The sequence below is a fragment of the Pieris napi genome, chromosome 13 (genome assembly GCF_905475465.1).
Source record: "Pieris napi chromosome 13, ilPieNapi1.2, whole genome shotgun sequence".
Lineage (NCBI taxonomy): Eukaryota > Metazoa > Arthropoda > Insecta > Lepidoptera > Pieridae > Pieris > Pieris napi.
The window spans coordinates 2,087,289-2,105,487 of NC_062246.1; the positions used below are offsets into that span (position 1 = coordinate 2,087,289).

Sequence of the window (18,199 nt, forward strand, 5' to 3'; positions counted from 1 at the left end):
AATTATGTATATTAATGGCAAATATGTATCTTGAAGCTAAATTAATATTACAGGCACGAGTGGTGGTAGGATCCCTTGCACCAGCTTCAAACAGTGGTGCACGCGAGTGTTCCCCAAATCTCCTCCAAGGAGACACGATGATACACTCGCTAAGTACGTATATATTTTTTCAAAAATTTTATTGTTAACTAGCTGACCTGGCAAACATCGTACCGCCTAACAGTCGATTCTTTATTTTTTTTAAATACTTATTCTGCTATTCGGGACACCGGTCTAGCTAGTAAGATAAAAAAAAGAAAGTTGATAATACAACAAATACATTGTGTCAAAAAATAAAAATTTACCTTCCCGGAACCCCTCTACTAACACTTGAACTTTATGATATGGTATTAAAGTTCAAATTGCCTTTAAATATTATTACGAATATTTTGTATGGGAATATAGAAAAGTGTTGTTTTTAGACTTTTTCACTCAATTTTTTTAAATTTTTCTCCGTAAGAACCATCTTCGTACTTCAAGGAATATTATAAAAAAAGAATCAGACAAATTGGTCAAGCCGTTTTCATGTTATGTCATGACAACGGAAAACGGGTTTCATTTTTATATATATAGTTAATTATTGGTCCAGCAGTGTTTCCCAACGTGGGATCCACGCCCCACAGGGGTGCAATTTGATTGTTAAAGGGGCTTTTTTTAAAATAATTATTTGCAATTTCAGTTTTTCATTATATGTTTTAAAATACAGTTAATGTGTTTTGTTAACAATGTCCAAGTAATTTCCTCCTAAAAACCTATTATTTAAGTTTCTTAAATTAATTTATAAATTTAATTTCTTAGCAATTCAAATTTGGGGGGGAGGGTCATAAGAATTTTAGGATGGTGGGGCACAAAATAGGTTGGGAAACACTGGTCGAGAGTATGAATATTTAAGTAGGAAAATGTCGTACTCTTTGGATCTATGTAGTATGAAATTGTAAAAATTTACTCGATTATTGTCTATGACAATTAACAGTAATTAATTCAAATTTTACTACTTTTTGCAGATCGATACTAAAACGCGCGGGGAACGTTTCGGAATCGAGCGGCGGCGGTGCGGACGCGCCGAGGAGTAAGTCACTCGAGCAACGCGAAAGGGATTACGAGAGAGCGAGACGGAGGATATTTAGTACGGTGAGAGAGGGATAAAAGATAATATTTTAGACCCATAAGAAATTTCATCTAAGCACTTCCTTACATACCTACCTTCCATGTTCTCTTTTTCACAATAAAACGAAGCCACACGCCTTTAATTAAAGAGCTCGTCTCTTTTCATCATATCTTAAACACTGAGATTAGATCACTTGGTTTTTATGATTATGATGACAAACTCAAACTCAAAAAAACTTTAATCATATAGGTAGATAACCAAGTTTAAAAAAAAATCAAAAATCATTTAATCATATAGGTACATTGTACACTTATGACTTGTCAGTAAAGAAATACATATTAATGCTTCTAATTTTACATTTAGTGCCAGTTCTCAAATCAAGGTCCGTAGAACGGAAGAGAAGAACTGGCAATAAACTCTCCGCCACTCTTTTTAATCTCCATGTTTTTTTTTATACTTATGAACGTCAACAGAGAAGATGCTAAATTGATTCTAAATTAACATTTCCTACCGGTTCACAAGTCAAGGGTGTAGAGCAGGCAAGAAAAACTGGCAACTCTCCGCCACTCTTTTTAATCGCCAAGTTTTGAGTCATAGAATTTGTTTGAACTGGAGCAAATCAATACCAAGGATAAGGATCATTTAAATATTCGTTAAAGTTATAAAAATCACAAGGACCAACTTGTTATACCTTTTGAAGTGAAACTTCTTTAGAATCGTTGTGATTTCAAACCGGATGCAACAGAAAAAGCGACAGTAAAAAGAGACAGACACATAAATTAATAGGATTTGGCGTGAGAGAGAATGAGATAGGAGGCATTATACAGTGTATAAACTTTAAATTAGTGTGTATTCGATCATTTTCTGAAATAAAAAAAAACAGATGTGCAAAAAATTAAATAAGTAAGTCAAGTAAGTAGTTCAATTCGTAGTTCAAGTAGTGAAATTTATCAATTTTATTTACTTAATATCATTAATTATAGAAACTTTTTGAAGTGAAAACTTCTTACTACCTTAATTAAAAATTTTCTTAATTTAAAGTTTATACACTGTATAATGCTTCCTATCTCATTTTCTCCCACGTTGGACTTGTGAATTTATTTCAAACTTTTATTATATTAGTTTTTACCAAATAAAGATTGATATTAAAGTTATAAATTAAAATTTAACATTAAAAAATGTTTTTTTTTTACAGAAAAGATCCTACATTTACATAGAGAAAAAGTCTAATTAAGTAATTGTGCGTACAAGTTCCTCGGGTAAAAATCCGCACAAACAGCCATTAGGCATGCAAATGTCATATTAATTTTCATAATGTCATAATAATATGTTGAGTTATTTATTCCTACTTAGACCTACCTTCCTTTGTACTTTTATATTTTTTATTTTATTTATTTACACTTCGTTGCAAATAAAAGAAACAATACATAAAAAATATAAGGGATGCAACGGGCGGCCTTATCGCTAATAAGCGATCTCTTCCAGGCAACCCTAGTTAAGAGAAAAACTAAAAAAAAGACACTTGATGCGTGCGAAAAGTGCAGAATCCTTAATCTAAAGTAATACAAAAAAATAAATATATCAATAAATAACAAACTAAAAACTTAAAAACTAATCTTACAAATACATGAACAGCGAATAGTGATATAAAAGGAAACATAAGAATTATACAAGTCACGATTGATGAGGATAGGATAAGGTTAAGAAATGATTATACAGAAGAGTTTTAAAAGATGACAGAGAGGTAGCCAATCGTACGGAGTCGGGCAGCGTATTCCATAACTTAATGGCGGAGATCGTAAATGCATTGCCTAAGAAGGATGAAGTGTGGGATGGAATTTCCAATAAACATCTATTAGAAGCTTTTCTATCCTTTTTAAAGTAATTTACATCGATTACTTCTGCATATTTGTCTATAGCTCTCATTGCTTATAGGACAACTGTACACAAGACGAAAGCCAATGGCCGTGGCTCCCCTCTGGACCTGTCAAGCTTCTAACACCTGAGGGCGGAAAGAATAAACTTGTTAAGGTAAATTCTTGTAACATAGTTTAATTATATATCACTTTATAATGATAGAACAGAGAAAAGGGGATTTCAAAAGGTGGTCTAACAAAAGCAGCAGCTTCAAAATAACCCAATTCTGTCTTTAATTGTTATGTATTAGAAATCGCATGCTATGAACCCGTTCAGATCTTTATTGCACCTAATTATTGTTTAATTGGATATTTCCGATTAAACAATAATTTAATCGGTTCTATTGAACCTCCTAAATTCTCCATTGTGCGTATTGCATAACAAAGCGTTAGTAATGTAATGAGTGTCATAAATTTGTTTAACTTAGGGGGCGTCCATAAATTACGTAAGGTGTATAAGGGGGGGAGGGGGTCGAGTCAAATCTCATTTTATCTTACGTTGGAGAGAGGGGGGGTCTCGGCAAATATCACGCAATTTTTTTTCTGATTGAAAAAAAAAAATTAGGAAAACGGTTGACCCTAAAGGCCATCTCTGCAACTTCCCGCTAACTCCATACCTAAACGCTCAACATTTCACTTATTTTGTTTTAGTCGTAAATAAAAGCACGAAGCAATTTTTTTTTTTCATTTTACCATAACAATGCGTATGAAACCCACATTTTGAAAAATCTCACGTGAGATTGGGGGATGGGGGAGGGGGTTGATTAAAATCTCACGACATCTCACCAGGGGGGGAGGGAGTCACAGAAAATTTAAAAAAACACCTCACGTAATTTATGGACGCCCCCTTAGACTAATGAACGTCACGATGACGCAACGACTCCGTATCGATATTGGGTTGCATTGCGTGCACATTCCTACTGTCAGTTACATTTATTGCCCGATTAATTTTAAAATGAATCGACTATAGTGGGTTGTAAGTCTAAAAATTTTGGACTAGTTTAAAGGTTTTTGTGTTCTAAGGACTTTATTATTTCTATAGGTCCAATCTCTTGAGTCCCAGGGCCAAGAGACAAATTCCCGAGGTGCTGTGTCCAAAAGCCATAGTTTCGGAGGATACACGGCTGAACCACAACAGCCACGATTGCTTAGCAGACAAGGTAATTTAAATAACTAACATTCATTCAATTACATTACGCATTAAATTAGAGCGCGAGTAATTATATTTCCATAAACAATTCTTTCCATTCAAAATCATACCATTTCACTTAATTGGTACATTTTGAATATAAAAAAGTGCGTGCGTACAAAGTGAACATGCAGAAGTGAAACTTCTTTGTAAATTAATTATTGAGTAATAAAGCCGCCCAAATCGAATCGGTCTCAATTGCTCTATCCCTTTTCTTCGACAAAAACGCTGCACATCTCCGTGACGTTTCATAAAAATGTTTTTCATTACCCATACTTAACTTCTTCAGAAAAAAATTACAGTGAAACAAAACTCATGAATATAAAACAATTATTTCAATACAATACCAGCTCATTAATCTACAAAATTCTAAATGACCATATACACTACACTAACATTACTTTCACTAAAATAAGCCAAATTCAGAAGCGCACTTCACGACGCCCTCACAATCTTATTGTACCGAAGTTTAGAACTAATAACGGTAGAAAAACATTGAGCGTTGGGGGAGTGCTGCGGTATAATAGACTTCCACAAAATATAAAAAGTGCAGACAGCCTGGCAATATTTAAATTTAGACTAAAAGACCATCTCCTGAGTGGTCGCAGTTACCTGCGTAAATGAAAGTCCACCCAAGTTATACTTCGATAATTGATCCTTGAAGCTCTTCAATGACCCACGACGTGATAAATTGTAACTTTAGTATATAAGTTCTCATGTAAGTGACTATTGTCTGTTATGAGAATAAATAAATGTCTTTAAACCTAAATGTTACCCTCATGCGCCTAAAGAAGTTTCAAAACCTTAATATACTCTGTATCTGTTTCTTTCTCTTTCACTCTCCATATTACTTTCTCGCTCTTTTTGCTCAATTTTTAGGCGATTTGGCTTCAAGCAGCTGGCGTTTATCACCATCCAGTTCTGGATACAAAACGTTGAGTTTGCGTAGCACTGACTCCGTCACTCCTTCGCCGACAGGTATTTCATCATTTTTTTTCATGTAATTCTGTTTATTGAGCAAAATTCAATAATTTAGGCGTAAGTTTATATAGTGTTGGCCTAGTGCCTACAGCGTGCGAGTCTCATCCCTGAGAACAATCTTTATTTTATACAATAAAACCAGCCAACGCATTTCAGGACAACATAAAAACTATAGAAGTCAATAAGAAAGACTATAAGAGTAATAAGAATTGTTAATATTTTCAGGCGGAGCAAGTCCCGAGCCAGGCACCGAAGCCGCTACCCTCGTGTGGGCGGTGACTAATCTGTCTTCTGTACCGCCGGGAGCTATTGTTATACATCCACAGGTATTTCTTTTAATTATATATAATTAACACAATGAAGTTAGTGGCGCATGTTGGCACGCACGCCGCCTCTGTTCACTGTGTATTAATATTTATAATATTTATCCACATGCTTTGAGTTTCTACATTTAAAACACGTGTTTTCATTACAGTAGTGCGAATTTTATATGTGCGTCTGAATTATAATCAGAAGTGATTTAAATTGAATATTTAAATCAATAATGTCAAAGAAGTATAACTTCTTACGCGCGTACATAAGTAAACGCACTCTTTTTTTTAATCTGTTTCGTGATAAGTAGGTGTCTGACACACGCCGTCGACATTATAGCATATACCAAGGCATGCCGATTTCCACGCCATGATTTTTGTGTTGATGGCACTAGATTGACACTGCACCTGTTAAAGAAACTTTATATAAATTTACAAAAAAATTTACCTATACCATTCTCAAATCTGTTCATACCTGTTGATATCTTATAAACGCGGGTATCATGTTACAAAGCGTCGAGTAAGTCTGTTGCCATAGCAACTATACTTTTGCGATATTAATATGCATAAATATAATTGCAGACCGGACGTCCTCTAACAAACCCGGACGGCTCCATTTATCACTTCGATCCGGCTAACCCACCCGTTATTTACCAAGATAATGATAAGGTATGAAACAAATTAATTATACTGGAAACATTATTACATAGTCATGTCATAAATTCATAAGAAAAATTGATGGGAGTGAAATTTTACGATGCGCGCGCACCGTGACACAAAATTATCAGTATGAAGTTGCCCACGGAAGTTGCTACGGCTTTGGACATAATTTAAAAACAACATTCTAATATTGATAGAATTTATGGTATGGTTTCATTAAGTATGAATAATAATAAATATTTATTTATTTCATTTTTCAAATGTAAAATGAACTTAATGACTCCTTTGTCTTAATTGTAATTAATTATTTGCATGCAATCAAAAACTATGTATTTTAATAATGCCAAAGAAGTATAACTTCTTACGCGCGTACATAAGTACATGCACTCTTTTTTTTTTTAATAATCAAACAAATATTCTCGAAGTAAAAAAAACGTACATTCAAGATTTGTTTGACAATTTTATTATGCTATATAAAGACAACACAGATACAAAGCTTATAAAAAATGTAAAAATATTTTAAAAATTCTGGCTTCACTAATAAACGTCGACTCCCAACTTAATAATTATTTCGCCGGGAATTGAACTCAGGATTACGGATCACGTTCAGAGTAATTCTATAGTCAATTAACACGCGTTATTTAACTATAGTAGATATAAAAATTATAATCAAAAAGGATTTATATTATTGACTCTTTCAGAATGACGCAAATGAAAAGCGAAGGGGAAAGTTGGAAAAGCAACATTCGTTTATGGTTACTGGTAAGTTTAGAAATGCTTTAGTATGTTAATCGGTAATAATAAAGAAAATATTTAAGTGAATTAAGATCAGTCGCGGTTGTTGAAGGGATGATGAAATAAAAGAAACACTTTGTTCGAAGCTGTGTCAACTGTCTTTAATCGTTTAAACAAGTGTTTATAACCAACATAAAATTAGGGCTAGTATTTTTAAAACCCCAGACGCTCTTTTATCTTTTTAATAAATTTAAGAAATGTATTAAAGAAAAGCTGTGTAAAAAGGCTTACTATAAAGTTAACGATTATCTAGTTGATAAAAGGCACTGGGACTAGTGCTAGACAGGCTACTTCTAAATAACTTGCGATATTTGTCTTAAAATAAGTGTTGTTTGATAATTTGCTGTTTTAAAAGAGTACCGAGAGTTTTTTACGCCGGCTTTTTCTCTCGGCCTACACCCTCTGTCTTCTTTGCCGATGAGTAGGGATGCCTACAAATTCAAATTTAATGACGTATAATAAGTGATACCTGTATCTTATGTTCCATAATAAACATATTTTATTGTTTTAAATTATTAACTATTTTTTATTTTATATATGTATATGTAACTTATCTAATGTTAGGTTACATATGATTTACCTTCGAACCCGCATTATTATCGTATATTCTAGAAAAATTGTACAGTTCCTAGGTCATCGGGGTGCTTTAAATAACAGAGTATTTTTACTCTATAAAAAATATAAGCGTAACTGTTGAATAGAGTGCCTACGTCTGGCTTTACTCTCGGGGCGTAACTCCGACGATTTAGGAAGTCGCCACGCTTATGACACTAAGAAAGTCTGAGTGAGCAAAGTGGCTTGGCTAGTACAAGAATAGATAAAAAAAACAAATACCGTCGACAAATTTTACCTATTTAACCTAATAAAAATAAGTGCAATTCCGCCTTTTTAACTGAAGTCTCTATCCATCATCATGTAAATACAATTTGTCGGATAGAGACAAAAGACAACTTATATTGCAGTTGAAGTCTGAGTTTAATTTATTTGTAAGGGCGAATATTTTTTTTTATTTTCAGAATGTGAATGTCCTACGAGCGAGTGCAGAAAATGCTGTTGTGAGTGTAGACAAAATGGAGATCAGAAATGTAGCAGTGAGAAGGTATACTTTTTATAATAATTTAAATTGTTTTTTTTAATTATGAATCTCAAAGTTAAGATTTCGCTTTGACTATTCTCATATAAAGACAGTAGGATATTCATTTCACATTTCTTGACAGACTACTCCGCCGGGATCTAAAAACAATTCAATACCAAACAGTCCAGTAAAAGGAATTGAACCAAAAGAAGTACCTCCATCGCCTGAACCAATACAACCAGAAATTCAAAAGGAGGCAAAACCTGTATACGAAGTCGAACCACAGAGAACAGAAAACCGGTTCGAAAATTCAAATTTCGAACACCAAAAATCTGTTGATCACCAGAAACAGTTCGAAACCCAAAAATCATTTGAATCTCAAAAGTTTGAATCGAATTCGCCAGCCAATCAGAAGCCTTACGAGTCGCCCAATCAACGGCCAGTGTTTGAAAATAGAACGTTTGAGAATCATAGAAAAGTACAGGAAGTTCAGTATCCAAGTCAGGAATATAGTAGCTATGGGCAAGGATTTAGAATGGAAGAGGTAATTATGAGATGATAATAAATAAAAAATATGTAAATACACTTATTTATTTGCTTTAATCAGTATTCCTACAGCTACTTATACAATATCTAAACAATTAAATTATACACAAAAGCCAAAAACGGAATACACATTCAATCATACACTTAACACACAGTTAACAATTATTACGTATAGGCCGGCAGATAGTGACACAAAATAGTGGGTCATTTGTACCAGTATGGCGGTTCTTCAGGGGACACTGCCGCCTCTTATTTTTTTATAGACTATTGTAAAATACTAGAATTTTTGTGGAACAAATCGTTTGACTTTCGTAATTAATCCGACGAGTTCGACGCCCACGCGATTGGGCCGCTTGTACCAGCGCTCTGACCATCATTTTTCTTTTTTTCATTGCGTAATAAGACCCCAGAAGAACCGCCATACTGGTACAAATGAACCACTATTTTGTGTCACTATCTCCCGGCCTAGTACTTATAAAAAAAAATTATATAATAAATTGTATCATGCATTGATCATTATAATATATTTAATATAAAAGAGGAAAACCAAAGCCATTATGTCTAATAAAGGATACCGGGGTTTTTAATATTATTTTTTAGTTATATGAAATACCGATTCTTGCTCTTCCGATCTAAACGAGGAATTGCTAAATAAACTGGATCGTCTCCAAAATTTCTGTATCCGATTTATATTCGGTCTAAGAAAGTACGACCATATCTCTGCGTTCCGTAAACGGCTAGGCTGGTTACCCATTCGTCAGCGACGCGATGCTCATGTTCTCCATCTCCTATATTCCATTCTGTTCAACCCTAAAACTCCTTCCTATCTCAAAAATGATTTCAAATTTTTGGGATCCCATAACTATAGCTTACGCTCTTCCGAAAACTATATCCTTGAAATCCCGTGTCATAACTCCTCCTTTCTTGGCGAATCCTTTAAGGTCTCTGCAGTTAAGCTATGGAACGCACTTCCAGTCCCTATTCGCTTAGCTCCTTCTCTATCTTCCTTTAAATCTCTTCTTTACAAACATTACCTGTCCACATCGTATCCCTAACTTTAATAATAGGTACCTACCAACTGTCGTGAGACTGATTTTAATTTAGGAAATTAAAAATGATTCATGTGCATTTTCTATTATTATTATTTTCTTTTTTTCATGTATTCTTTATTAGTTTAGTTTGTTTTTTGTTCCTGATAAGTTACTTTTTCTAAAAAACTAAATATAATACATGTATTTTTGCACTTCTTGCCTTTCTTATGTAATTTAATACTTTTTTTTTTTTTCTCACAGTGGTTGCCTGGAAGAGATCGCTCGAAAGCGATAAGGCCGCCAGTTGCTCTCCTTTTTATTTAATTATGTCAATTGTACTATATTAATGTATATGCAACGAAGTGTTAATAAATAAATAATAAATATATCTATTTGCTGGTAATTTGTATTAAAAATATTGCGATACAATTATTGTTTCGCCAAGACTACAATCCAGGATCACCGAATTGTCTGGGAAATAATAACTAGATATTGTATACCACTGTACCTGTTATTTTATGAGTTTTTGAGAGTTTAACCCCAAAATGAGTCATTGGGTATATGCTCTACATCTGTTTCACTTTTATCTGCTGAAGCAACTTAGGTGACCGTCAGGTTGACTGACCACTATAATTTAATTGGGTTCTAAGAATCTTTGAGTAATAGCGTTTTTATACATATTTACTACCAATTTTCTACCTGAGTCTCAGAAGCCTATAATTTTTATTATTAGTAATATAGCCATGAGGTGTCTAAAATCGCCTACAATGCAATGTTGTGATTAGTAATACGTGCCGAACTTGCTTAATAGCCCATTGAAAAGTTACATTTGGGGTTGCGTTTTTTAGAGGACGCAATTTTATTTTTTTGATGTCTAGGGGGGGTCAGTGTAAAGCTAAAAACAAGTTTGTGGGGTCGCCACCCTTGTCCCACGGCCGCCATCTTGGAAATAGGGGTTGAAATGATATTTACGATATATCTCTTAAACTATTTATTTGATTAAAAAAAAATTGTTAACATTTTTTGTTGCAAATTAAATTCTCTACAACTTTGGTCCAGTCCAATATTGCAAATTTTATAATTAAAAAAATTATATCAAATAGGTAGAGTAATATAGCGTGTAGTTTGATTGCGATATCAAATTTGGTCAGCTAATCTGACGGTCACAACTTAAGCATGCGCATAACCACTAAGCGACGATAGTGATGTTCTGCATTTTTTTTACAGATAACACCACCACCACAGGCTATAGTGAATTATCACCAAGATGTGTCAGAAACTCAAATTATTCAACAGAATAAAATGACGCCCATACCAATACAGGATCCTAATATCAGTACGTATCTGTGCATTTAGTATTTTTTAGCCATTTCTTGTGTTTATTCAACAATAGTCAAAAGTTATTTATTCATATAGGTAACACAATGTACACTTATGAACGACAAAAAATAAATATACATTAAATGCTTCTAATTTTACATTTACTGCCAGTTCTCAAATCAAGGGCGAAAGAGAAGAACTGGCAATAAACACTCTTTGTAATCGCAATGTTGTTCTTTTCCTGGCGACTTCTTAAGAACACACATTGTCAAAAGGCTCGAAAGTGTGTTGCAGGCCTTTTAAGCTTAATATTATATAGCCTTTCTAAATCGTTTCAACCCGACCCAAATTCTGAAACTATGCTGCTTCAACAATAGGCTATTTGACATGATTTTTAAAACCATTTCAGAATATTAGAGAACCTTCACAAATTGCTATTTTTTATTCAGCTAAGCATTGGCTTTATAAATTCAAATTAAATATTCATAATTTCAAGAACTCGAACTCGAATATGTTTTTTTAAGTAAGGGAGTGTTCAAGTATTACGTCACACAATTTTTTGGATATTATTGGACCCTCCCCCCAATGTAACGCGCCGGTAACATTTTTCTGTACCCAATAGTAAAACGTTTCGTAACCACCCAGTGACTTAATATTAACAATAACGCGTAATTCAATCCCAACCCCGTATCGTAACGTTTTACGAGAGGAAATCACCCCCCCCCCCCCCTTAATTCGTTACATAATACTTGAACGCTTCCTAAGATGGCGTCGCAACAGGCTATGCAATCGTCAAAAATATTGAGTGTTACACAAATACAAATCTATTTTAATCAAATTCAGTCTCGAAAGAAAACTCAAGGACACTAGGTCTTGTGTGCTACTACTTGGATCTAACTGGCGAAGAAATATTATTCACAAACATGCTGCGTCATTGTCGATTCCACTAATCTGTGACCGTTTTGTGTCACGTGATTGATATATTGAAAAAGTTGTTTAAAGCCATACTGTTAAATTGCCTATTGTATTATGAAAAGATGGTTGTTACAATTATGTACTTTTTTTCTTCTAGGACCAGTCTCAATAACAAACATGATGTATCCAACGCTACCTCAACATTATCCTTTCGTTACTCCGTGTAGATTGGTAAGTTTTAATCAATTTGTCAAATATTTATCATAAACAAATCGCATTTATCATATAAATTTAAAGACATTAGTTTGAACTTGTGAAAAGGTATTTTTTCAGTCTTATTACTGTTTCAAAAGTATTTAAAATACATATAATAGAAAAATTTAAACAATATACTGACTTCAAATGCCTGACAAAATTTATTTGCCTATATTAAAAACAAGTGAACCTAGTTTGATGGAACTTTACCTAAGTTGAAAAATACCTGATAAAAATCATCTGGATTTAACTTTGTTTCCGATAAATCTGTTGAAAAACATACAAAACAAATTTGGAAGCCTAAACTATATACAGTGTAAACTCTTTATAACGTTATTCGTTATAACGGAAAATTAAACTGTTATAAGAGTTAAATTTATTTGGTTAAACCGAATACCCATACATTAATTTTTCCCTCCCTATAACGAATCCTCTCGATAACGAATAAAAGTTGTCGGTCCCTTGAAATTCGTTATATAGAGTTTACACTGTATTTATAATATGATCACATATCATACTCAAATATTCAATTCCAGGAATATCCTCCATACGGATCATACTGAATTTTTAAAACACTTTATTTTCATCAAATAAGTACAATTAATAAGAAAAATACAAATTAGTAATATAATTTTCCAGGATCAACAAATGCAGCCACTGTACCAGCAGATGCTGGGAGCAGAAGATCAGAAACACTTACCGCAGTCACCACACACTGATAACACGTTTCGTATAGGTAAATGTTATATATAGAAAGACTGATTTTCTGAAAGATTTTTTTTATATCCTTTCTATTTATTTGTCATCACATATAATCAAGTGAGCTACTTATTGTGGAGTACCCATCGGTTGTTGAGTCTAAAGGCAAGCCAGTTTCCTCACGATGTTTTCCTTCCCTGTACGAACTAGTGTTTAGTGCGCACATAATAGAGACGTCCATTAGCTCAATAAATGGTCGTAAATATGTACGATATTCTATGAGATTTTTTTCTACATTCTCAGATCCGAGCTATCCATATCCAACTGAGTTCAATGCATATGGCGGATGTCAAGATCCCGTGCTGCAACGAGGGTACGTTTTTTTTTACTTTGACCCCCTCTATGAAAAAGTAAATAAGTTAGGAAGTTCATTGAAAGGGTGACTTTCTCTATTGAGTTAAAGCCATTATAACTTTTTGAAGTAAAACTTCTTTATCGACCTATGGGAGAAATTTTGTAGCAAATCGTCACGTTTTTCGGTTACGCGCCATGTTGCTTTTTTAAGTTAGACTTCTTTATCGGCGTTGGAAAAAAATTTACCGCACATTTTTCGGTTACGCGCCATCTTTTTCTTGTCCCTACCACGGTTGATCCGAAGAGATTCGAAGCCATTAATAACATAAATATATAATAACGATAACAATGATAGTAATACTAATAATTCTATTACAATTAATGAAATTCTGTAATAATTTTAGTAGTAATAAGGTAAAATGAAATAATTGTATTTGTATTCATGTCTATGATAATAAGAGCCTTTTGTTAAACTTTATTTAACCAATTTCGTTAAATTGCATATAGTAGATCATTTTTCGAAAAATAAGGTCGTAAAGAAGTTTCAGTTACGTGTGTACACCTAGCACGCACACATTTTTTATATAAATAGGTGGTACAAAATCAAAAACCTTTTTTTTATTAATACCATAGATCCACAGAACATGTATTAACAATTCTGTAAGTTGTCTATTTTATTTCTACAGATATAGTATGGGCTACAGTCCAGTGGAAGTACCAACTATGGTGCCTTCTTATCCTGTTCCAAACGTTATTCTACAGCCTCCCATACAACACTATCCGGTGAGTAATAGTATTCATCCCTACATCAATTGTAAAAATGCAAGCTTTTGTAATAGCAATACTATATATACATATATACAAGCAAAAGGAGACCCGACAGACGTTGTCCTGTATGATATTTCAAGCGATTAGGATATAAGTATGAAAGTATCGACTGCAGCGCCATCTGTCGGGCTGATTTGTGAATTTCAATCATCCAGGGCGCCACCTAAACGCATGCAAAAAAATTCATTCAGATCGGTCCAGCCGTTTTAGAATTGTACATATAACGATAGTAGTATATACGATATATTGAAGAAAAATATAGGTTTAAAAGAATTTTTTTAAGGAAATAATTTTTTGCGTATTAAATATGAACGTAATTAATTATTTTAGACGTATCAAGAGCAAATCCAGTGGCAGGGCATCCAACAGCCCGTGCCAATAGCCAGTCCGGCTGCGCCAAAATTGATGCTACACGATGTCTATCCCATGGTGTGCCCCAACATTGGCTATCAGCCGTACAACGTTGTATATCCACAGGTGATAGCTTGATATCGAATTTAAATCTTTTTTAATTATAGTGTATTGATTAAGTTCTATATTAAAATGTATGAAACAGATAAATTTAGTTTTAACTAAAGTAAACATCTGCTAGAGATTCCTACTGTCAGCGATCAAAAATCTCCCCTTACGATCAAGATTTAATTTATTTCGATAAGAATTATTGAGGGAATCATTTTTATTTTAACTGATCAAAAATGGTCCTTCGAGCCGGATTAATGTACAGCTTGCCAGAGACAGAAAGTAACAGATGGAGCCCTACGAGTAGGATCAAAGGTTTAAGGTGGTGGGATTATCTCAAAGCCATCGGGCAGACTCACCATAGGAATTAAAGGCTTGAAGTAGTCTTCGCCACTTTGAGAAGAAGCGAGAAATGAATAAGACAGAGCAATATTCAAATCTGATTTATTTTTATAAAACATTCTAAATACTACTCACACTTATTCACACATACATAATATTATTCTTGTGAGCGGTTGGTGTATCGTACACTTTCAGCTGTTAAAATTTAGAACAACCGTGTCAGCAGTTGATCAATGTTCAAATTAAATCTGAACTTTTTCTTAAATTAATTTGTTTATGCCTGCTGCTAAAAACCATAGCTTGCTTATGCGCATTAACATAGACATTCCCCCATTGGCACACCATAGCGGTCACATTTATTTATATTTATCGATTATTATATAAACTGTTGGTGTCGTAAAATATTGACTTGTCTTCCCGCATTACAAATTTATTTTTTTCAGGTTCTACCACAACCATATCCCTTTCAGCCGGTATACCCAATAGTACCAGAATGTAGGAACAACATGACGCAGAGGAAACGCAACTCCCTACCCAACTCTTCTCGCAATACGCCTCAAACCCCGCTAGAGAAGAAAGAAGAGACGGACTCGACGGAGATAGCTGCTAAGATACAGCAGATTAAAGAACAGGTAAGCTTGAGTGCGATTAGCAAGAACTTACTAAGTAGTTTAATTATTCGTATGTATAAAGGTGGGAACTGACCAAAGTTACGAGGTGTAATGTAGCATTCGCATCGAGCATGTTACGCTGTGTTTTAAAATTGGCGTAACATGCTTGTCAAAACTCTGTGCTCCGCTTTCGCCGCCAGTGTTCACGAGATGGCCGACAGCGAGGACGTGTTGATATCTTTCATTATATTTAATTATTGTTTCATCCAAATTAAGAAGAAGAAGACAAAATGTTACTGGACATCAAACTGAAGGTGGTTTGTTATTGATTGCAATATTAAAAAACCAAATGATTACTGGACAGTATAAAAACTTTGTACGCATGTCTCGATTTTGAAGAACTGTTGAATTTAATTGGACCAAAAGTACTTAAAAAAGACACAATTCAATAAAAATCATAATCATGATCACTCGCGACGTGCGACGCGTAATTACTGAGCCGCGTAACAGTCAAAGGATTCGCCAAAAAACCGACAGCCGGGTGGAGCACTCAAAGCGAGCAACGAGCGGCTCGTTGCTCGCTGGTTTCTCTGTAACATGACGTACTGACTGCACGAATGCTCGCTGTGTAACGTGTTACATTACACCTCGTAACTTTGGTCAGTTCCCACCTTAAAATACATCCCAGAGAAAAGTTGTTACGAAATTTTTTACTGTTAGAAACTGAGACGAGAGTTAGCGGTAAGACTCCCATAAGATCTTCTTCTCATTATAAAAGTAAAAGTCAAAAATCATTCAGGTACACTTATGACTCGTCACTAAAGAAATACATATTAATGCTTATAATTTTACATTTACTGCCAGTTCTCAAATCAAGGGCGTAGAACGGAAGAGAAGAACGCCATTTTTTCACATGCCATATCAAGTAATTATAATACATAATAACATAAATTAAAAAAAAACAAAGACTTGCTATCATCAGGAGGCATGGTGAAATAGGAGCACGCACTTACATTCTCGTGGGAAACACGCAAACACATAGTCGAAATAACCAACATCACCGCATACACGAATCCAAGTACGACCTGTCACATCTGTCAATAGACACGATTTTGATTTTGACATTTACTGAAACCCTATTTATTTATTGAATAACTCATTTTTAAAAGTTATCTAAAATTTCAACGTTGCGTTTAAGGGGGCTTAAAGTTTAGGCTTATTTAATATTTACAGATGGCGCAAATGAATACAAAAGATAAGAGTGAGAGGAGAACAGACTGGAGGGCTAACAACGGATCGGGGATACTGGGGAGTTATCCCGCTAACTTTAACGGGAGAGTTAATGGGTAAGTTGAAAAATTTGTTCTTAAGTTAACACACCATAAACTGGCAATTATTCAAACAAAACAGTAACTTTGCAAAACGCTGATATTAATTCCGTCTTGGCCTTAGGCAAAAAATTTACTTTATTTTATTTATATTATGGGACCTCAAGGCAGAATACCATCCGTATCACCTCGACGTCCGTCGTTCCACAACAGAGCGTTTCTTAAGACAGTTTTTGCCGCGCACCAACACTATGTGGAACCAGCTAAACCAATTACGCGCCGTAACGTTTTTCTGTACCCAATAGTAAAACGTTTCGTGTCCACCCAGTGACTCTTTATACCTAAAAGTTACCATTATGCGTTGTAAGTACTGAAAAGTCGAAAATAATATTAACAATAACGCGTAATTCAATCCCCGACCCGCATCGTAACGTTTTACAAAAGGAAAAAAAATGTTACGTAATACTTGAACGCTCCCTTATGTGAAAATGTTAGACGACTAAATTCAAAACCTTCCTGGCTATAACCAAAGAACAGGGTTCCAGCAAGACGGAGCAACGTAACACACGTCCAATACGTCTCTGCCACTAGTTCGTGAAATTTTCTCAGGAAAATTGATCTCCAGGAGAGGTGACATAAATTGGCCTCCGCGCAGTCCTGATTTAACCCCTATGGAATTTTTCTAATGAGGTTATCATACATCTAAAGTCTACGCCAATAAGCCGACTTCTTTGGCGCAATTGAAAGAAAATATCCGTCACGAAATGGCATATAAGTAATTTTATTGTTCGATTAAATGAGTATCACGAACGCGAGGGTCTACATTTGGACGGTATTATTTTTAAGAAATAAATTCCCAAAACGTGTACTTTTATAATGAATAAACACTTTTTTGATACACGACTTACTTTTTTTTAAATCGATCAATTAAATATGTACTTCCTTTTGGGACATCCTGTAACGTATATATGCCTCGGCATTATTTATCAACACTATATTTGCAGGAGACCAACCGATGACACGCAGTTGAGTTCGGCCGCTCGGGCGATTGTCAATTCAATACGCAATATACAAGCGAAAAATAATTGTAAGTTATTTGAGCTTATTAAAATGTTGTAATCTTTTTGCATATAATGTTTTTCTTCAAACTGACAGTTACTTTATGCATGTGTTATGAAATCTGTGTAAATTTATTTGATAGTAATAATAAATTCTTCATTTGTGAAGAAATACAAAACCGCGCAATATATAATATTGACAGTATGTCAAGCTCATAATCACATTCTTGAAAGCATTACGGATTAAATAGTTGATTGCCACGGCGTAGCTTTTTTTTGATGCAGTGTGCTACATAGCTTAGCAACATTATACCTTAATTGAGTATTTTTTAAAAGTCGGCAATCTGCAGCTGTGGGTTTATCATCGGACGTCGAGGCA

At 34.3% G+C, this 18,199-nt stretch overlaps 1 protein-coding gene across 1 annotated transcript in view; it reads left to right on the forward strand.

Annotated features, from left to right (window-relative positions):
- LOC125055239 (R3H domain-containing protein 2-like) overlaps nt 1-18,199 on the forward strand; it is a 48,598-nt gene that overhangs the window by 28,302 nt on the left and 2,097 nt on the right. Inside the window, exons 11-29 of the mRNA XM_047657611.1 lie at nt 54-153; nt 1,044-1,170; nt 3,083-3,178; nt 4,106-4,223; nt 5,132-5,230; nt 5,459-5,559; nt 6,127-6,213; nt 6,906-6,966; nt 8,016-8,098; nt 8,217-8,618; nt 10,879-10,987; nt 12,044-12,117; nt 12,781-12,877; nt 13,144-13,213; nt 13,881-13,977; nt 14,353-14,499; nt 15,267-15,455; nt 16,668-16,780; nt 17,767-17,849. Of these exons, the coding sequence (XP_047513567.1) occupies nt 54-153; nt 1,044-1,170; nt 3,083-3,178; nt 4,106-4,223; nt 5,132-5,230; nt 5,459-5,559; nt 6,127-6,213; nt 6,906-6,966; nt 8,016-8,098; nt 8,217-8,618; nt 10,879-10,987; nt 12,044-12,117; nt 12,781-12,877; nt 13,144-13,213; nt 13,881-13,977; nt 14,353-14,499; nt 15,267-15,455; nt 16,668-16,780; nt 17,767-17,849 (2,253 nt within the window). The remainder of the gene's footprint in view (nt 1-53; nt 154-1,043; nt 1,171-3,082; nt 3,179-4,105; nt 4,224-5,131; nt 5,231-5,458; nt 5,560-6,126; nt 6,214-6,905; nt 6,967-8,015; nt 8,099-8,216; nt 8,619-10,878; nt 10,988-12,043; nt 12,118-12,780; nt 12,878-13,143; nt 13,214-13,880; nt 13,978-14,352; nt 14,500-15,266; nt 15,456-16,667; nt 16,781-17,766; nt 17,850-18,199) is intronic.